We start from the raw sequence: 22,529 nt of genomic DNA, 5'->3' as shown, positions 1-22,529 counted from the left end.
GGAGGCCAGCTTGGAAATGTGGTTTTCCCAAGAAAGATCATGGCAGATAGTGAGACCCAAAAGCTTGAGTGACAGAACTTCTTGGAGAGGATTGTTGAGAAAGTAGATGGGAGGGTTGTCCAGTCGATCTTTTCGGAGAGAAATAGTAAGAGTGTGAGATTTGTCAGGATTGAAAGACATGTTCCACTTGTTTGACCAGTCTGTGATTTTGTCCAAGTCTTCAGAGAGTGAGGAGGCTGCAGACTGCCGATCTGAGGGAAGAGGAATGGAGCGGCAGAGAGTGGAGTCATCAGCAAAGAGATAGAGAGGATTTTCAAGAGAGTCAGAGAGATCATTGATGAAGACCAGAAAAAGCACGGGGCCCAGAACACTGCCTTGGGGAACTCCAGCCTGAACAGGAAGAGGAGATGAGAGAAACCCATTCAGGGCCACACGTTGACGACGACTAGAGAGGAAGTCCGCCAGCCATGCGTGGAGATTTCCATGGATACGAAAGGAGGAGAGTTTGGTGAGCAGAGCGGGGTGCCAGACCGTGTCGAAGGCACGTGATATGTCGAGGGAGACAGCTCTAATTTCCTGTTTGGCATTGAGGACGTCCATCCATTGTTGAGACAGCAGAAGCAGCATGTCCAGAGAAGAGTGACCTGGTCTGAAACCAAATTGATGATCAGAGATCAAGCCATTGGAGAAGAGGAAAGATTTCATATCCGAAGCAATGATGGATTCCATGACTTTGCTGATAATTGGGAGAAGGCTGATTGGTCTGTAGTTGCTAGGATCTGTTTTTGCACCTTTTTTGTGCAAAGCGGTGATGTTGGCTGATTTCCAAGCAGATGGCAGTTGACCTTGAGCAAAAGAGAGGGTGAAGAGAACAGAGAGAGGGTGAGATAGAGCGGCAGAGCAGGATTTTAGGACCCGTGGGCTGATGCCGTCGGGTCCAGTTGCAGAATCAGAGTCGAGGGTTGACAGAAACTTTTCCACCTTGTCAGGAGGAAAGGACACGGAGTCCAGGAGCAGCAGGGTACGACTGGGTATGGTGGGTACAGAGAGGGATGGGTTTGGGACACAAGATTTAGAGGCAAACACAGAGTTGAGGCATTCAGCTTTTTCACGTGCGGAGTCAGCTGTGTAGCCGTTTGAGGTAATGGAGGGGATGGAGGGGGAACAAACACCAGAAACGGATTTGACCAGACGCCACCAGGATTTGGAAGAGGGAGACAGATAAGAGAGTTCGGTCTTGAGAACGGAGAGATATTGTTTCCTGGCTCTCCTGAGGGTGGACACACACTTGTTTCGGGCTTTGTGAAAGGAAATGAGATTTCCATCATGAAATGAGAAATGAAAAATGAGGGTGGGGAGGTGGGGAAATGAGAAATGAGAATGAGATATTAAGGAATCAGAGACATCATGAAGGAGGAAAGTTTCTGTTAAGCAGATCACGTCTGGTTTGACAGAAGCAACCTGTATGGAGAGATCAGTTAAGTTTGAACGAAGGCCCCGGATGTTTGAGGTCCATACCGTTAATGAAGAGGAAGGGGGAGCATCGGATACAGAACAGGGGGGAGGAGGGGTAGGGTAAGATGTGGAAGAGGTGGAAGAGGTAGGGAGAGCTGTTGAAGGTGTGTCAGAGATTTCAGAATAGCTCGGAGAAAGGGAAGGATGAGGCGGACAAAAGGTTTGATGGTGATTGGGTGAGGCACAATGAGGTGTTATTTGAGGAGGGGGAAGAGCGAGGCAGAAGGTTGGGGGAGATGGAGGTGAGAGTTGGAAGGGGGAAGAAGCGGGGAGGACGCTTTGAGGAGGGGGAGTGAGAGGGGGGAAATTGAGAAGAAATGAGGGTGGGGAGATTTGAAGGGGAGGGGCGAGGGGGGAGTTTGGGAGGGAAGGGACAAGGGGAGGGATTTGAAAGGGATGGGATATGGGGGAGATTTGGAGGGGAGGGGTGAGGGAGGAGTCTAGGAGGGGAGGGGCGAGGGGGAGTCTTGGAGGGGAGGTGTGAGGGGGTAGTTTAGGAGGGAGGGGGCAAGGGGGGAGATTTGAAAGGGATGGGTGATGGGGAGGATTAGGAGGGGAGGGGAAAGGGGGAAGATTTGAAAGGGATGGGTGATGGGGAAGATTTGGAGGGGAGGGGTGATGGGGAAGATTTGGAGGGGAGGGGTGAGATTGGATTTTAGAAAGTGTACGATTAATGGGAAACGAACATTTATTGCAAAATGAGTTTCTTGTGACCTTCGAGTTAAAAATACGTTTAAGGACGCTGGATGTAGGATGGAGTGCAGGAGAGTTTAGGGAATGTAGAAAAAAGGCACTATAAGAGATGGAATTTTTTTGGGGGATGAATAGATTTGGTGAGCAAGTCAAAAGCAGCCTTTTAAAGAAGAAGAAGAAAAAGGTGTTATAATATATGATGGAATACAGAACTTGAGGGGAAAGTGTAAACATTGAAGGTTAATAACAGTGAAAACTATCTGGGGAAATGGGGGAGAAACACGTGGTCGAAGAACGAACGAACGAATAAGAATGAATAAACGAATGAGAACAAGAATAAGAACAGAGAAGGGAATGGTTTTTTTTTTTTTTTTTTTTTTTTTTTTTTTTTTGAGTTGAGATTTACACAAGGAAGTAGGGTATGGGGTGAAAAGACTGGGAAAACAGAGAACGAAAGTTATTGGATCACAAACGACGGACCGCTGAGAGAAAAACAAAGCCTCAAAGTTGTACACTGTACAAGGCCTCAAGGTTGTACACTGTACAAGGCCTCAAGACACGACACGAATTAACACGATTTTCAATACAGGTATGAAAGATTTGCACCGAAAATCTTCCTCGGGACACAATATACGTACACACACCATAAAATAAATAGTTATAACGAAAATACAAAAGGGAACAATTACTTAACTTCGATTTCAAATCGCTCGCGACGCGGCAAAGGCCTTGCTCGCGACGCGTCAAACAGACGATTAATTTATGAAAGATAAACACCGAGAAACTTCCAAGGTGCACACTATAACTTCACACACCAAAAGATAAATACAGTTTCGACAAAATACAATTGTGAACAGACTTAACTTTGAAAACGTGGAGACCGTGTGGAGCTTCGAAAATCCCTGCCGCCGTCTCCAAGATCTCGCGAGATCTGATCTCATGTTTGTACGTGTAAGATGCACATTGGATTGTTGTGTTTGTACGTGTAATATGCACATTGGATTGTTGTGTTTGTACGTGTAGGATGCACATTGGATTGTTGTGTTTGTACGTGTAGGATGCACATTGGATTGTTGTGTTTGTACGTGTAGGATGCACATTGGATTGGTGTGTTTGTTCATGTAGGATGCGCAATCGATTGGTGTGTTTGTACATGTAGGATGCACAATCGATTGGTGTGTTTGTACGTGTAGGATGCGCAATCGATTGGTGTGTTTGTACGTGTAGGATGCGCAATCGATTGGTGTGTTTGTACATGTAGGATGCGCAATCGATAGGTGTGTTTGTACGTGTAAGATGCGCAATCGATTGGTGTGTTTGTGTAGGATGCACAATCGATTGGTGTGTTTGTATGTGTAGGATGCACATTGGATTGGTGTGTTTGTACGTGTAGGATGCACAATCGATTGGTGTGTTTGTACATGTCAGATACACATTGGATTGGTGTGTTTGTGTAAGATGCACAATCGATTGGTGTGTTTGTACATGTCGGATGCACAATGGATTGTTGTGTTTGTACGTGTAAGATGCACATTGGATTGTTGTGTTTCTACCTGAAGGATGCACATTGGATTGATGTGTTTGTACATGTAAGATGCACATTGGATTGTTGTGTTTGTACGTGTAGGATGCACATTGGATTGATGTGTTTGTACGTGTAAGATGCACATTGGATTGTTGTGTTTGTACGTGTAGGATGCACATTGGATTGATGTGTTTGTACGTGTAAGATGCACATTGGATTGATGTGTTTGTACGTGTAAGATGCACAATGGATTGGTGTGTGTTTGTATGTATAGGATGCACAATGGATTGGTGTGTGTTTGTATGTGCAGGATGCACAATGGATAGGTGCGTTTGTACGTGTCGGATGCACAATGGATTGTTGTGTTTGTACGTGTAGGATGCACAATGGATTGTTGTGTTTTTACTTGTCGGATGCACAATGGATTGTTTTGTTTGCACTTGTAGGATGCACAATGGATTGTTTTGTTTGCACTTGTAGGATGCACAATTGATTGTTTTGTTTGTACTTGTAGGATGCACAATGGATTGTTGTGTTTGCACTTGTAGAATGCACAATTGATTGTTTTGTTTGTACGTGTAGGATGCACAATGGATTTATGTCTTTGTACGTGCAGAATGCACAATGGATATGTGTGTACGAGCAGGATGCACAATGGATATGTGTGTACGTGTTGGATGCACAATGGATTGTTGTGTTTGCACTTGTAGGATGCACAATTGAATGTTTTGTTTGCACTTGTAGGATGCACAATGGATTGCACTGAACAGTACATTGTGCTGCCATTCCTTGCACGATGTGTTGCTTCTGCTGAAGAGCTCGGATCTCATCGCACATGACCTCACCCGCCCGTAAGTGCCGTTTTCATATTTGCAGAGGTTGAAGTTGTGTTAAGCTAAGATTCTCAAACCTAGATTTAATTATTCCTCTTAGCCTGCCCATGCGTAAGTTTCGTGATAAATTATACTCCTTTCTCTGCTTTTCAGATTCCACCCCCTCATTTGTCCTCTTTTTCTGAGTCTGTAGCATTCATAGATATGCAAAAAAAAAAAATTCACAGTAGGGATCACGAACAGTTCTTGCGAGAAAGTCATGACTGATAGTACAGGAAGCTGAAGGACACATAGTGGGGTGGCTAAAGTCCAAATTTAAGTGATATCGTGACACACTGGCCCAAAGGACCAAATTTGGCACAGTTCTACTTTAGGACCATACAAAACTTTTGAGAGGGGGCTGCCCGATTTTAGAGGCCTAGGTCAAGGTCAAGGTCAAAGGTCAAATTATGTGTCTGTCATGTTTTTGCAATATCCAGCTTATATATAACCTAAAAAACTTGGTCTTAGTCACATAACCAACATATTTAGTCAATGAATCCATTACTATTATGGGAAGTTCCACCAGGTGACGGCCATATAGGCAGTGGCGATATCCAGATACATAAAACACTTCTACGTTCGGTGAATACAGTGACAATATCTTCATCCCCTGGATAGAAAGGCAACTTCAAGGCTGTTCCAGGATGGACATCGTTTGGGACACTTACCGACCCGACAGCCTCAAAGCCACAACTCGAGAGAAACGAGGGAAAGGATTACGTAGAAAGGTATCTCGCAATACGAAGTTACCAAGTAACTTCGCTGGCTTTCTACAGGGTCCTACCAACAAGGAGGAGCTTTTCGCACTGCTGACGGAGGACGTAGTCAAACACGACTATCCGCTTACCAAACATATTTACATTACATCTGGTCCACGAGTCCAATCGAATCAGGCTAACATCACAATGGGAGAGAGTGATCACGAAGAAGCAGACAGTAGAATGTCTTCATGTAAACGATGCCCTAAGGGAAGGGGCGACTACTGTTCTCATCAGAACCGTAGACACAGACGTGATTGTGATCCTGGTGGGAGTGTTCCATGATCTTGTGCAGCACCATCCAGGTATGCAACTATGGGTTGGCTTTGGTACTGGTAAACACTTCCGCTATTACCATGTCAACTCAATCTGCCAGGAACTTGGGGAAGACAAAGCTCGTGCTCTGCCGTTTTTCCATGCATTCTCTGGCTCTGATGTAACATCCCAATTCAGTGGTAAAGGCAAAAAGTCAACTTGGAAGGCATGGAAAGCTTACCCGACAGCCACAGAAGGATTCACCATTACGTCCCTGACTGCGTTTGTTCCACAGGTGATTACATCTCCAGCATTCAATGTGATCGAGCGGTTTACCTGTATCATGTACGACAACACAACCCCACATGTCAATGTGAATGACCTTCGACAGGAGCTATTCCCAAGGAGAGTGAAGATGATGGAGAAGCTTCCTCCAACTCAGAACGCACTGCTCCAGCATGTAAATCGATGCCTGTACCAAGCCAGCATTTGGAGAGAGAGTCTGAAGCCCATCCTAGCTGCACCAAATCCAGATGTCTTTGGGTGGACCAAAGCAGATACCGGGTGGCGTCCAACCTGGACAACCCTGTCAGCTGCTGTTCTTAGTTGTAGAGAACTACTCAAGTGCGGATGTAAGGCGACACCCACTTGTTCAAAGAATTGCACGTGCAGGAACGCAGGACTGCCATGCACAGGACTGTGTCTCTGTCGCGGAAATTGTGAAGCATAAGTCATGCAGGCCGCAACTTCCTCTGTACTGGCCAATCCAGTATCCTCCCTCAGCGTATCGATGTATGTCAAAAACACCGATGCAAAAATGACCAACACATAATTTGACCTTTGACCTTCACCTGACCTTGAAATACAATATGGCAGCACCTGAGGATATTTTCCATAATACAAATGGATTCCATGTCCTTAAAAATGATTATTTAGACACTGAGATAATGTTTCTATGACAGCTATGAGCTGGATATGGCAAAAACGTGACAAACACATAATTTGACCTTTGACCTTGACCTGACCTGGGCCTCGAAAATCGGGCAGCCCCCTCAAAAGTTTTGTATGGTCCTAAAGTATAACTGTGCCAAATTTAGTGCTTTGGGCCAGCGTGTCACGATCATTTCCATAAGCCACTCCACTAACAGGACTATGCTGGGCTGCTACCGTTGCATGGCCTGACACCTACCCTTACGATCCCCATCTCCCACTGATTCGTGTGACAACTTCGGAGTAAGAGCCCCAAATCCTGTATTTGGCTTTTGCAATTGAATAATGGTCATGTGATCCCCTCAGGAGACTTATCATCCATACTTTATCATGGTTCCCAACTCCAAATTTTGTTGAAAAATAGGCAGTTTTTCATTCCATGATAAAGGTACGAGTGATGTGTTTATTTGATTGGTAGTTTAGGAGCACTGAGCAATCCTGCTTTTCCTCAATTCCTTCTCGACAGTTTCCTTTTTTTTCATTTCGTACGAGTCTTTGACATCCCTTCCTGCCTGGTTTAACAATGTGCATTCCCAACGTGTTTATCTTTTTCACATTTTTCTTGCAGCTTCCTACTCTGCTCTGATGACTCACCTGATCCAGAGATCCATTACCAGGTCTGTGTACTTCTTCAACTTAACCCTTTAAGAACCAAGGTACACGTATGTCCCTAAACGTTAAAGTGGTGCATCTTTGATATTTTCCCTGCAATTTTAGATTACTTTATGTTTGTACCTTGGCAAACATTGCAGCTAACACTGGGTAAGAGCTTTTGTCGTTTCCATAATTTTTTTTTCACCCCTCAGCCCAAATTGGGCTAAGGGGTATTGTCGTCCGGGCGTCCGTCAACTTTTGGTTTCCGTCAATTTCAAGGAGCATGGCTAGTCCGATTAAATCCATTTTTGCAGTGTGTGTTGGGGTTGAGTAGAGGAAGGTTCCTTTCGAAAATGGGCGCCCTGCGATTTTCAATATGGCCGCCACGGCAGCCATCTTAAAATTGGTTTCCGTCAATTTCGAGCAGAATGGCTTGTCCCATTAAATTCATTTTTTAGTGTGTGTTGGGGTTGGGTAGAGGAAGGTTCCTTTCGAAAATGGGCATGCTGCGATTTTCAATATGGCCGCCACGGCAGCCATCTTGAAATTGGTTTCCATCAATTTCGAGCAGAATGGCTTGTCCCATTAAATTCATTTTTTAGTGTGTGTTGGGGTTGGGTAGAGGAAGGTTCCTTTCGAAAATGGGCGCGCTGCGATTTTCAATATGGCCGCCCTGGCAGCCATCTTGAAATTGGTTTCCGTCAATTTCGAGCAGAATGGTTTGTCCGATTAAAATCATTTTTTGCAGTGTGTGTTGGGGTTGAGTAGAGGAAGGTTCATGGGTGCGCTGTGGTTTCAATATGGCCACCACGGCAGCCATCTTGAAATTGGTTTCCACCATGCATGGGCTGAGGGTTTTTGCCCGCTTTGCGGTGCTATTTATTTTTGTTTATTATAAAAACTTGTATTTTTTTTATCATCCATACTTTTGAATTTCAATTCTTATTCGTGATTATTATAGCCAAACTTGTAATAAAATTGGACTTGTATCTGAAAATTACTTTCAATATGCTTGTGGTTCTCAAAGGGATAACCCTGTCTCACTTGCTTCTGGCTTTTGTTGAGCCTGCGGCAGAAAAAACCAAAATCTATAAATACAGTTATATTTGTACTTTCAAAGTGTCATTACTGCCGAAATCTTTTAAAGGGGAATGATCTTAGAGCAAATTTGCTTTCTCAGTTCCGAAAAAGCTGAGCAGTTCCCCGTCGACCAAGCGGATATCGTGCAGATTCTGGAAAATATCAGACAGCTGCTCCTTGTGTTGGCTGCTGTGTTTACGTGGCGTCATAAGACTACGGGCATTATCCATGTGGAGGAAATTCCTCGTTAGGGAATGCCTCGCTGAATGTGGTGAGAAAGCTGGTGCAATTGTTGTGACGTTGCTGGTACCCAGAGGGGGGGGGGGGGAGGGTGGTGTGTGTGTGTGTGTGTGTGTGTGTGTGTGTGTGTGTGTGTGTGTGTGTGTGTGTGTGTGTGTGTGTGTGTGTGTGTGTGTGTGTGTGTGTGTGTGTGTGTGTGTGTGTGTGTGTGTGTGTGTGTGTGTGTGTGTGTGTCAGCTCTCCACTACAAACGTTAGATCCTGTAAAAGAAAGAAAAAGAAAAAAAGAGGGCAGGGGATCAACAGGAGGTCATGGCAAGCCTTCAAATAATTAATTATGTAAATATAAGAACTGGCAAATGTTGTTTACATTTTTTAAAACTTTATTTTACCCATCGTGCTTGTTTAGTCTGAAAACTTCCTTTTCATAATGACAAGCTACATGAAATTTAGTGTTGAGGAATAAGTGACAGTTTTGTCTCCATACATTGTACTGTATTAACATTGTACAGTATACACATATACAAAATGAATACCTCTGTGGTGAAAACAAAAAAGTGAGCAATTATACTCGCAGCAAGGTAGCATCATGGAAGAAACCAAAAGTTTGTTAATATTAAGAAAATTATTTTGGAATGGTATTTACATTTGCCACTACAGATGCACGTCATACTCACTGTATCAACCTTGGTGATGGACTGGCAACTAATTATAGTTTTGAGCCTCACAAGCTGAGAAATCGTATGGGGATTAGAAATCTCCAACTAAAGGTTAAACCACTTGACTTTCTTTTCCTTCCAAGTCAGCAAAAAGTGTTATAAACAGACATTCACAGTGTCTGCCAAATGTCTTTGAGCTTCTTACAATGTGTTGTACTGTATTACTAAACACAGTACAAATCACTCAGTAGCAGAGATGCTGATTTTACCAACTGCAGAGGAAACCTGTTCCATTATGTTCATGGCAAGCTCAGCTATGCAGGTCATTGTTATTCCATCATCAAACTAGATGGTGTTCGTAGAATACTTACCCTGCAGTTTTGAGAACTTGGTGAGAGCGAACTCTTCTGTTTTTTGTTTTTTTGAAGGTTTTTTTTTCTTTGATCCAATGTGGCTGCCAGACCAGTGACAGATGACGTCACTTTTATCAAACTATATGTCCCATGGGTTGTTGATCAATGAGTTTAAGTTTCGCATTGATTGATTAAGCAGTTTTAGAGAAGAAATTTTTCAAATAATTTCACTTGGATTCAATATGGCTACCTAACCACGTGCCCTATGACATCATAAATGTACACCCTGGCTCCAATAAGATGTGTCAAGTTTTGTGTTGATTGGATAAGGTTCGTTTTTCTATCCAAGATGGTTTCCAAACCACGTGACAGGTTCGTGGTTTTCACACTATATGCAGCAACGGAGTTGGATGATATTTGGACAGTTTCACTTTGATAGGTTCAGCTGTTTCAGAGAAATAATAATTATTTTTTCCTTTGATCCAACATGGCCTCCAGACCATGTGACCTGCAATTCATTCGTGAACACCATAGTATCCTCAAGGCTTTGGGAACATGTGTGTGAAGGTTCCCCTCGATCTGTTCAGCCATTCTGGATAAGTTTTTGCAGGTTTTCGGTTAAATCCAATATGGCTGCCAGACCATGTGACCTCTGATTTATTCATGGACACCCTACATTCACAAGGCCAGTAGATCATGTGCATGAAGTTTCGCATCGATCTGGTCAGCTGTTCTGGAGAAGGTTTTTAAAGTTGTTTTTTTCTTTTTATGTCCATTCCAACATGGTTGCTGAACCATGTGACCTATGATGCAATCAAGTGAATTCTGTCTTCCAAATTCTCCCAAGGTGGCTGAAATTTGTTCAAAGTAATCGGATCAAGCGTTGTACTGGTCAAATTATGACATCATAATGAAGGCACCGATGACATCATCATTAACATAATATGTTATTCCCCAAGGGGAGTACTTGACAATGAGCCATATTTCAATTTTATCCATGGGGCGGTTTTGGAGATATGGAGGTGCAAAGTTTTTCGGTTTTTCCAAGATGGCGCCTGCACCAAGTGACATATGACATCATAATTATCTTCTTTAAAAATTATACAGAAGAATGCTGTGAATCGGATCAAATGATCGGATCCAATGTTGTACTTGTCAAATTATGACATCATAATGAAGGTACTGATGACATCATCATCAACATACAGACTTGGCATTTAATATGGAATATTTTTTTTTTCTTGACTTGGGTTTACTTTCTGAACTCAGTATATCAATCTGGTGAGTTTCTTTTACCCTTCGGTGATGTATTTGTTGAAAGAACCATGTCACCGATTGTCTTTCGCAGCAAGAAGTCAATAACAGGATTATATCACAGGTGGCGTGACAAAATGTAAGGACAGGTACATTTGACGATTGGCTTCACAATCGGGTATATAAGGGTTGTTGCATTCTGTATTAGTGGAAAACAACTGCTGCACGTCTACAAAAGTTATTGCCACTTCCTCTGGAGATGGTCCGTCAACTCAACAATGCTGTTTGTCATGGAGTGGTGGCTTTACGAAATTCTGGCATGAAACAGTGTGCTATTGCTCGGCAGTATGGCATCACTCAAGGTCAGGTGTCAAAGATCCTGAAACGAAATGCTCAGAGGGGTGTCCCTACTCCAATACCGAGGCCAGGACGTTCACGCAGAACCACAAGGAGAGATGATCGCCAGCTGCACCGGTTAGTCTGCAATGGCCATACCAAGTCAGCTAATCGGCTTAGGGCTGAGTGGCAGCAACTGACAAATGTGTCTGTATCCAGAAGGCTAGTCAACCAACGACTGGTTCAAGCAGGCTATCGTGCCAGGCGTCCCCTGAGAAAGCCACGCCTAACCAGACAACACAGCCAGCGCCGATTGCAGTGGGCCAGAGAGCACTGTCAATGGCAGCCAGGACACTGGAATCACGTGACCTTCAGTGACGAGTCTAGATTTCTGGTCTGTCGTCAAATGGCCGCGTCCGAGTGCGCAGACAAGTGCATGAAGCCCACAACGAAGATTGTATAGTGCCAAGAGTCCAGGCTTGAGGTGGTGGGGTGACCGTTTGGGCTGCTTTTCATGCAGGGGGCAAAACTGACCTGGTTGTTCTGAATGGAAACCTGAACCAGTTCAGGTACAGGGTCATTTTGGAAGAAACATTGCTTCCATTTGCTCGTGCAGCCTTTCGAGGAAACTTTGTCTTCCAAGATGACAATGCACGGCCTCATCGTGCTCGCATGATCCAACACTTTCTTGTTGACCGTGGTGTCGAGCATATGGAGTGGCCTGCCATGTCCCCGGATATGAATCCGATAGTGAACCTGTGGGCAGAATTAACGCGGCAAATCGACAACTTGGACCAGCAGCCTGCCTCTGTGCGTGAATTGCAGCAGGCTATTGTCACTGCATGGCAAGCGATTCCTGTCCAAACCTTGGCAAATCTCGTGAACAGCATGCCTCAACGTGTACATGCTCTCCTGAATGCTCGTGGGGGTTACACGAAGTACTGAACTGTAATTTTACTGTCCGTAATCCCAGTCATAATTTAACTTGTTTTTGTTAAAAAAAATTTTGGCTAATGTGCAAAATAAAGAGATACTTCTGGAAAACGTACAGAAGTTTAACACAGTACTGTCCGTGAATTGAGTTCGATATCAGTTTACATCACTTTCAAGGATCAATTTATTTGCTTCGAAATGTCAAATGTGGTTTTTGTTTCTTTTAAAGGTCACATTAACAAAATCTAGAATAGTTTCAACATAATTCCAATGAACTTTTGGTTCGAAGTCATCTTGAAAAGTAAGTTCACCCCCACAAAAAATATATTCCATATTAAATGCCAAGTCTGTATCTTATTCCCCATGGGGAGTACTTGACAATGAGCCATGTTTCAATTTTTCCCATTAGCGGTTTCAGAGATATAGAGGTGCAAAGTTTTTCGGTTTTTCCAAGATGGCACCTGTACCATGTGACCTATGACGTCATAATTATCATTAAGAAAATTCTACAGAAGGAGGCGCTCTGAAAGTGAAAATTCCCTGTCGATCGGATCAACAGTTGCAACGAACTTCTTTTTTTAAAATACTGATCAGATCAAGCGTTATACTTGTCGAATTATGACGTCATAATGAAGGTACCGATGCCATCATCATTCCACAGTGTTATTCAACAAAATTGTACGGCGTCTTGTCCCAAGTACGCATGCGCACTCACGAAATAGCAATAGTTTCTGTCTGTCTGGCAGTCAAACAAAATTGAAAATCATTCCAAACAGGAAACTTAGTTTTAGGGACGTCATTAAGGACACAAGCAACAGGCACAATTAACTAATTTAACGTGTTAAATCGGGTGGTGTAAAAGACACTGAATCAACGGCGGTAAACATCCCATTCAATTTTTTTTTTTTTTTTACAGCATTTCAAACTTATTTTATTTCAATTGAATTGTATATTTGAACACTGTAGAACACCAATTGCCTTGTTTGCACTTCAATAAATCTCCAGTTTATTAGTACTTGGGCAAAATTTTACACCGTCTCGACCAATCAAATGTTCTGCACGCTCCGAGGATGGAGTAACAGCAAGATCCAGGCAAGCCGCATGGTCGGGTTGTCGGCGACTAAACCAACACCCCTCACTGGCTTTGCTCGTGGGGAGGGTGACGACACCCTGCCAAGACTAAAAAAACAACACTTGGCAAAGAGCGGATGAGCTCCTAAAGGGAGCCAATAGTCATCCAGTAAGGAGATGGTGTCTCCTAAAAAAACACCCATCCGGTTTGGACCGATTCATGTCATACCAGACTTTTAAAATGGTACGTGCTGCTTGACGTTCAGCATTTAAAAGGATAGAGCATGGACATTCCCCATCGGTTGGCATCCATGGGGAAGAGGAAGTTCCTCCTGAGGAAATTCCACTCTGATTGCGGTGAAAAAGGCAGCGGTGTGTGTGTGTGTGTGTGTGTGTGTGTGTGTGTGTGTGTGTGTGTGTGTGTGTGTGTGTGTGTGTGTGTGTGTGTGTGTGTGTGTGTGTGTGTCAGCTCCATTGCAAGCCTCATACCTTGTATTAAAAAAAGAAAAAAAAGTTAACCTCCGGACTGTTCCGTTTTACCCATAAACCCATCAGCTTCGTATGGTTACCTTGGCATCGGTTATTCAAAGTTCATGAACAAAGGTAATATAGATTGTGCTCGGAAATACAAAGCAAGAGTTGAAAAGAAGGGTCTTGTCCTTTTTTGTCCTTTATCTCAAGTCAGTGTTCTGTGAACTATCTCAGAAAGGTAACACTGGAGTGGTAAGGTGTTGTATGAATTCTCCAGCTGAACATGTGATTGGAGCAAAGAACAATTTGGGGTCTTCTTCCAAGAAGATATCGGTGAAGCTGCATGTGTCCGTAACCCGTTGTGTCACTTCTGTGGGTACATCAATCTTTCAAGGGAAGTGGAAGAACAGCTAATGAAGCCGAGATGTGACAATAGAATGAATCAGTGTTGGCACCTGTTCTCTCCCAAACCTGTGGTTTGCATTTTGCATAAGAATCCCCAGAACCTTCTATGACTCCAACCTTCTGCTTTCAGACACCTGTGTGACGATCGGTTTATGCAGAATTGCAACGATGAAGACAACGTACAGAAATTGGCTCGAATAGAAGATGCCCTTCGACTCTGCTTTTCAAACGTTGAGCTTTGCATCGATCTCCTTTGTTTTACCAACAAACCCAAATGTCCCCACTATTTGTCAATGCAGAACTCCGACATTTAAGGCGTGTTTTTAAAGCGTTGTTTTAAAAATACAAGTGAGTAATTTACCCGATATTTGCTGCAAATAATGCATCAGCAACACCAGGTGGCAGTATCCTTCTCGTTATTGTGGGAAGGGGACAATCCAAGTAAATAAATACTAAAGTAATTGGGATGGCCATTCCAGGTCAAGGATACCTGGGTGGATGAGATCCCCCTTCAAGGATACCTGGGCGGATGAGATCCCCCTTCAAGGCTACCTGGGCGGATGAGATCTCCCTTCAAGGATACCTGGGCGGATGAGATCCCCCTTCAAGGATACCTGGGTGGATGAGATCCCCCTTCAAGGATACCTGGGCGGATGAGATCCCCCTTCAAGGATACCTGGGCGGGTGAGATCCCCCTTCAAGGATACCTGGGCGGGTGAGATCCCCCTTCAAGGATACCTGGGCGGATGAGATCCCCCTTCAAGGATACCTGGGTGGATGAGATCCCCCTTCAAGGATACCCCCCTTGCTTCGGCTGTTGATGAGTGTGATGTCCCAGAAAATGATGAGGATAACTGAATCGGTCGCGTTGTGAACCGTTTGGAATCACTGTTTGTGTCTCTCTTGTTTTTCCTTTTTCTTTCTTTACAGGAGCGAGGCTCATGGAAGAGCAAGGTAGAGCTGACTTGTAAGGGATGTAACGGTCAGGAAAAGAGGAAATGGAGAAGGGCTGGAAAGACTGACACTAGCAAGTAAGATGCTTGAGTTAGGAAAGGTAAATGGAGTAATAAAGATCATTGGACAGAATTGGGGATGACAGACAAAAGATGGCAGTAAACTGCTTGCTTGATGCCCTGGAGGGAAGAGTGATGCAGAACAGCCTCTGGAAGTTGATTCCTTAGGCGGGAGAGGCAAGCAATAAGAGAGTTGAGGTGGTCTCAAATCATTTGTGGACAGTTCGTTCAAGAAGACGGAACACATTTACCTGAATTGTGTACGGGTGTATCGCATATTTAGGAAAATCAAATTGCAGCCGGTTTTGCATCGCTTTACCTGTGTCAGGTGCTCCTAACTCCAGCTGAATGTTTTCGATGGTTTTCACTCGCTTTGGTTTTCACTGTTAATTTGAAATGCCGAATGATAACGTTGAGTTTTCAAAAAAATCGGAGGTTGAGCAATCTTCGCATCTTATTGACTTGTCCTTATTCATCCTTTCCTCATTATTTTAAACATCATTTGGCCATGAGATCTGAATAATTAATTTTCCACATGAACATGATGTTTGTTGTTCCTTGAGTTGTTGACTATCACCGACATGGACGTGTTTTTCAGCTCGCGCTGCGCAAATGGTGCGAGTTGATCCCAGGCGGGGAATTTCGTTGCTTTGTTCGGGAGAAACAGCTCATCGGTGAGTAGGATGCAGATAAGGGGACGGCTGATGGAAAGGTCTGTGCTATGAACTCGACAGTGGTGTTTGTGGTTTCCTGTTTTTCAGGAGTTTGTGGTGTTTACCAAGTGATGTTTTGCATAAGATTGAATGAGGACAAACCCCCTGATGAAATAAAAATGAGGAATGGTAAATTAAATGAGGACAATAAAAATGAGGACAAACAAACTCCCACACTCCCTTCAATCCCACTCCTCCCTCCAGGTCTTTAAAACAGCTGTTCACCACCATCTCTTATCTTCCCCCATCCAAAACCTTGATCTTTTCTACCCCCACTAATTCACCCCAGATCCACATTGTTTGAAATTCCAACTTCTTTCCTGGAAGTCCTTGCAATGTCCATGTTTTATACCTCCCCCCCCCCCCTTCCCATGACCCCTCCCCCCAAAGCCCTCTCCCTCCCACACATCTCCCTGCTCTCAAATGTTGTGTTTGTGTCCTTCCCCCTCTCCCCATCTTGTCGACCGCTCCCCATGTTATATGTGTCGGTTTGTCTTTCTGTGTGATTAATGTTAGCTCTTTCACGAGCCTCGATCTTGTATACAAAAAAAAAAAAAAAGTTGCGATTTTCCAAAACATTCTCCGATCTTTTGCTTATTTGCTTCCCAATCTTTCTTCGTATGTTTTAGGCTGGTCAGGTGATTTATCGTGCAATTTTCTCATGGAATGGTGTGTGTGTGTGTGTGTGTGTGTGTGTGTGTGTGTGTGTGTGTGTGTGTGTGTGTGTGTGTGTGTGTGTGTGTGTGTGTGTGTGTGTGCAGCCATCTCGCAGAGAGACCACACTCAGTGCTACCGGCATGTTCATGCACTCCGAGCTGAAATCCGAGCCTCGATTCATCAATTTTTCATCGGCCTGGTGCAGCCTCGGTTTCCTGATGATGACTGTGAGAAGTGATCTATTCTGTGCCTATAGGGGGTGTAAACAGAAATGAAACGCACAATAATAAAATCAAACCTCTCAAACCCAGTTACACTCACGCTCAACTTCATGCAATACTAGCAGGGCCTACCTGGTGCTGCAGAGTTGTGATCTTTACCTGGCGGTGGTTTCGGGACGTGTTGGACATTGAAAAGTTATGCACTTATTGGCCTCATGGTTGTTTCCTTTTGCCTGCGGGCCAGCGGTACCATTGCTGGACCCCACATCTCAATATACACATTACAACAGCCTTTGGTGGCCTCAAAACGGAAGTCAAGGCCAACGTGTGGCAGCTTAAAACCTTGCCCAGATTCTGAAGTGCTGTACCTAAACCCAAAATTTGGGGCCTTCAGGTGCTATCATTCGGTCATGAAAGAATGATTTCATTCTTTCATTTCAACTTTCATGGAAGATTTCAACTGCAAATATTTACTAGATGCATTAATTTAATTGTTTTATTTGAAAATTATTTTCTGTGATTTTTGCGTTGAACCTCACTTTATTTGTCTCAATCAGCACATGTTCCTGATCTTGTCAGCTAGGCTTTAGTCCTTTCTGAATGTTGTAAAATGCCTTTCTGCTTCCACTTTTTGGAAACCTGAGACATGAGAATGGGAGCTTAGAAACAGGGTTTTGGCCTTCGTAGCTTTCCTACAAACAAACAGCAATTCCGATATACCATGCCCATAAATTCAGTGAAATCTTAGGATTACTTGGATGTGTGCCTGTAATGTTGTTTTTGTTCTCCTGTTCCCCTTATCTTACTATAATTCACCAAATGTCTGTCTGTCCGTCTATCCATCTGTTCCCAGGTACCGCAAAAACGGCTGAACCGATCGCAACTAAATTTTGGGTGGGTAATCCTGGGACCCCCTGGAGTAAAATAGGCTATATTGTTTTTCCAATTTCCAAATTTTCCAATTTTTCCAAACACGATGGAATAAATATAAAGTGATGCGGCTTTTATTTAAATTCTACAAATACTGTTTAGATTTTTATGACTTGCGTGTGATATGATTTAACGGATGTTTATATGAATCGTTTAAAATAAAAAAAGCCTTCAATTTCTGATATTTTGCCTTTTCATTTGGGCCTCCCAATTGAAGCCCCGCCCATAGTGCGGGTACCGTTGATAGTAATGATAATCCACAAATGACGATTAAAGTTGCGAGTGGGAAAAATGTTATTAAAGTTTTATTTTCCCATCTTTCTTTAGTTTTTATCGTGTTCCCTCTGCAAACCTTTGTTTCATCTCGTAATTCTTTTCAATCTCATGTGCCACCCTATTGAACACGGTTGCATCAAAAAGCTTAGAAGTCTGGATACAATTTTCACGTCAGCTCATGGAAATTGCGGCCTGCAGATCAATGAAGTCGAGACGGAGAAATGGAATTTTGGCAACATTTTTGGGATTTTCCTTAACGATTCCTACGTGATGTCATTTGTACGTTTATTATTTGCCATTGACAATCGACTGCTTCTTCCTTTTCAGATGTGTTTGATGTGTACAGGGACAGCCAGGTAAAATATTAAAACTGAACCTGATGAACACTGATTTTAATCTCATGTTGAGGATACAGTAAAGGATAGAATACATATTGAAAAGTTGCATGAACTTAACCCTTGGAAATTTTGGCATGTGTGTGTGCATGGCAGGGCAGAGTTTGGCTCATAGACTTCAACCCGTTTGGAGATGTCACGGACACATTACTCTTTTCCTGGGAAGAGCTCACAGACACGGCTCGACTTCCCTCCTCCGGTGGTAATGGGGAGGCAGATGAACAGGTGAGATTGACACTTGTCCTTGAAATCTTCTTAAACTTGGAGGTCAGGTTCCATTGCTTGTTTTTTTTCCCTCTGCTCAGGACCTCCCAGTGTTTCGTTGCGTGACGGAGGAATCCTACTTGCAGCCCAGCGTTCAGCTCGGTTACCGGCTGCCCCGTGATTTTGTTGATCTCAGCACAGGGCAAGATGCGTACAAGCTCATCGACTTCCTCAATCTGGTGAGGCGACTTTTGGGATATTGGGAATGCCTGTGCTGGAAAATAAAAAGGGGGAATTTCGATGGAAGTTAGGGAGAGTTGGGTTAACAGGATGGCCGAGAAGTACATGCACTCGCCTCTGAGCTTTCTAGCCTGATTTTGAATGTCGGCCCAGCTATAAACTTTCATCCCAGTGTTTAACAAGCAGGGAGATACATCGATGTGGGATACAAAACGTGTTGGCGTATTTCCTTGCTTTCCACTGTGTTTTCTATTCTGTGCTCTGGCTCTTCTACGAGCCTCGACTGTATCAGAAACAAAACAACGGTTTCGCATAAAATTATTTCTTTGTGCACATTGTGCAAGAAAAATGAATCCACTTGGACGATGACAACTGCTCAAGTGAACATTTTACATCACTACTGCTAAATGAGGAACTGCATTATGTCTCGAACCGTGCTTCGGCGTGATATACAACTACCGAGACGTTCCCTAACCTGATGGCGTTTAGTGGAGGGGGCAGGTTCACACCGTTTCTACAAATATTTTAAACCTTTGCTTTGTGTTCAGCGCATGCAGATTGAGCACCTGTTTATTTTAACGATTTCGGTATGTCACAACCAATCACATTGTGCCACAGAGCTCAGGAAGGCAGCAGACGGAAAGCTCCGACGAGGAATCGTAGTATGGCAAAACCTTTGCCCAATCCTATCAGCTCCGCCCACCATTCTTCTGGCTCCTCCCATGATTGAATTATGGAAGATGAGTAATTGTGATGTCATGATAGGTTCATCTGACTGAAGTTCTCAGGATGCACCTTCAATCAATAAACAGTACAAACTTGAAAATCTTAACACTGTTGATGCTTGTGAGGGGTTTCCGGTTTCCAAATTTTCTTTTTTAACATCGGAAGTCTTTAAATCATTTTGCAGTGAGAAAACTCTCCTTCCTGCACCTTGTATATGTTACCCTTCATGCGCCTAAAATGGTTGCTTTGCTTTGTGTTCACATCTCTTCAAAAGGGCCAGTGAGAACCGCTGATAATTGCCTTCATAACCGAACCCAATCCGTGCGCGTTCTCATGTCACGGTAGAGCGTAAGATGATGTTGGAAAACTGTCTGCTCGATAAAGCACAGTTTTATATTCCCAATAAATTTTGTGCAGCAGGTTTTGGAGCTTTTGTTTTTGGATTATTTTACCGAAATAACCTCAGAGTGGGTCTTGGTTGTCTGGCCGTCTATCCGTTAACATTTCACAAAAACATCTTCCCCTCACAAACAACCGGATCCAGACCAAACTGGCCATGCGTCATCATGACCATGCCCTAACCTTAATCTGTGCTCCCCATGGCCGTATTTCACCTGGAAAGGGGGTGCACTCCTCATAACCCCTCATATTCACTAAAACACATTTTCCTCACAAATTCCATGGCCGATATGGACCAAATTTGGTATGACATCAGAACATTAAGGTCTCATGGAGTTGTGCTCACTGTTTTAGATGATGGAGTTGTGATCCAGATCCACCCCCTATGAGGCTGAAAATGGGGCATTCAATCAAATTCAGTTAATTTGTTTTTTAAATCTGAAACAGTGGGGAAGTAATTGTCAGTTCCCCATGGGGCTATTTTTTAAAATGATTATCATATTCCCTTAAATGGTGTGGTGATTTGGTCATGGTTTAAAATTGGCTGGGTTTTGAGCGATTGGTTTGTGCCCATCTGAACATCTGAGTCATACCGAAGACTAAAAATGGTGCGTGCTGCTTCGTTGATACAGCATTTAAAAGGACAGAGCATGGACAGACAATCCCCATTAGTTGGCATCCATGGGGAAGAGGAAATTCCTCCGTAGGAAATGCCCCACTGAGTACTCTGAGAAAGGCGATGCCATTGGTGTGATGTTGCTGGTACCCAAAGTACCCTGGGAAGAGATGGTACTTCCCCCATACTCAGTGGCTGTGTTTCTCTTGTCAGATACATTACAAGCCTTAGACCTTCCATTAAAAAAAAAAAAAGGAAAAAAAAATATATATATATATATATACATACATACATACATACATACATACACAATACACATATGCATATATATTCTTAAATTGATATATGTGGGAAAATTACATGTCCAGATCATGGAATCAAACCCAAATCCTCTGGAAAACCGTACCAGTGCTCTGCCATCTGGGCTTGAGAGTGGCAATAATGTGTGTGGGAAAATTGCATGCTCAGTCAAGGATGCCCAGATAGCTCAGATGGCAGAACACTGGTACGGTTTTCCAAAGGGTTAGATTCCTGGTCTGGGCATGTAATTTTTCCGACATATCAATTAAATTAATTAATCCTGTTAATTAATCTAATTAAATATATCCTTGTGTAGAAAGAGCTCTTTAAGTCTTCGACATAATTTATAAAACTTTGACAACTGAATATCTATATTTGAGGATCAGTTGGACATTTCCATCACATTTCTGGAGGGGTTACTTGAAGAACACGTTTCGTGGGGGAGGTGGTGAGGGTCAGAGAGCAGAAGGAGCAAGACGAGAGGAGAGGCGGTGAAAGAGGCAAATGACCTCTCTGGCAGGTCAGAACAATAGGCCTTGTGCTTCGGTCTGATCATGTGAGATTATAATGACTAGCAACGGTACCCGCCCTATGGGCGGGGCTTCAATTGGGATGCCCAAATGAAAAGGCAAAATATCAGAAATTGAAGGCTTTTTTATTTTTAAACGATTCATATAAACATCCGTTGAATCATATCACACGCAAATCAAAATCTAAACAGTACATGGCGCCCATTTTGAAAAAAGATTGAATTCTGCAAAACGGAAGCGGCCGCTGCACGTCTTTCTCAGTCGCTGTTTATGTGTGAAGAGTGCGCGCCAAATCTGTAACATGGAAGCGGCCGCTACTCCTGTTTCTCAGTCGCTTTGCACACGCTGCCGTTACTTCCGAGCCGCACATTTATATTGGAAGAGTTCGTCACACCCTCACGTCAAACACTACCGTGAACACAAACATCGTCACAACATCGTCACAATGAAAACATTGTCACTTAAACGATTTATATTTCATGACGATCATTCTTGCGTTCATTAAACATTAAACGTTCATTAAAGGATTACAAAAATAAAAACGAAAAACATTACGAAATTACGTTCACACTGTCACGTCAAACACTACCGTGAACACAAAGATCGTCACAACATCGTCACAATGAAAACATCGTCACAATGAACATTATGCGAACGCGAATGTTATGCGGGAGTCCAAACATGAGAATGCTGGAGACCAAAGCTGAAATTCCCCACAGAAACTAAATAGCCTATTTTACTCCTGGAGATCCCAGGATTACCCACCCAAAATATCGTTGCGATCGGTTCAGCAGTTTTTGCGGTACCTTCGAACGGACAGACAGAGATTTGGTGAATTATAGTAAGATCATATACTTTTGAGATAAACACTCTATTGGTACTGCAGAACCAGGAAGAGTTAATCATGCAACCTGGCTATGCCACAGTACACCAGTTTCTGTAAATCATTCCATTTGCAAATTACACACCTCACTCGATGCTATTTAGCTTCCAAAAGGGAACAGAGGAACCCAAGCCGTGGCGCAATGCAATGGGAAACTCTCGGAAAGGTATCGTGCGGTGTTCACATCCCCACACAGGGCTCTGACATGACAGCCAGCTTTGACATGCAATACAACAACATGCATTTTAAGGCCATTTTCCCTGCTAGAGCGGGGGTTAGCCTTGCGGTCCCCATGACAATCTTCTCCATCTTGCCCTATTTTCTGCATTTCCCCCTTGTTAACCCCCTTGCCCACATTTCTTCTTCCACCATCTTTAGCCAAGTCTTTCTCGGTCTTCCCCGTCTTCTACTTCCTTCTAC

The 22,529-nt window shown here is 43.4% G+C and overlaps 1 protein-coding gene across 3 annotated transcripts in view; it reads left to right on the top strand.

Annotated features, from left to right (window-relative positions):
* CDC123 (cell division cycle 123) overlaps positions 1–19,804 on the top strand; it is a 48,992-nt gene extending 29,188 nt beyond the window's left edge. For all 3 annotated transcript variants that reach the window (XM_068135000.2, XM_068135006.2, XM_068135013.2), the window contains 8 exons: positions 4,478–4,584; positions 7,180–7,228; positions 15,618–15,693; positions 16,494–16,616; positions 18,144–18,172; positions 18,308–18,436; positions 18,517–18,654; positions 19,274–19,804. In XM_068135000.2, the coding sequence (XP_067991101.1) occupies positions 4,478–4,584; positions 7,180–7,228; positions 15,618–15,693; positions 16,494–16,616; positions 18,144–18,172; positions 18,308–18,436; positions 18,517–18,654; positions 19,274–19,318 (696 nt within the window). In that variant the 3' untranslated portion in view covers positions 19,319–19,804. The remainder of the gene's footprint in view (positions 1–4,477; positions 4,585–7,179; positions 7,229–15,617; positions 15,694–16,493; positions 16,617–18,143; positions 18,173–18,307; positions 18,437–18,516; positions 18,655–19,273) is intronic.
* The last annotated feature ends 2,725 nt before the right edge of the window (positions 19,805–22,529 follow it).

The sequence above is a fragment of the Myxine glutinosa genome, chromosome 1, assembly GCF_964187855.1.
Source record: "Myxine glutinosa chromosome 1, kmMyxGlut1.1, whole genome shotgun sequence".
Lineage (NCBI taxonomy): Eukaryota > Metazoa > Chordata > Myxini > Myxiniformes > Myxinidae > Myxine > Myxine glutinosa.
This window is presented reverse-complemented; position numbering and strand designations above follow the sequence as displayed.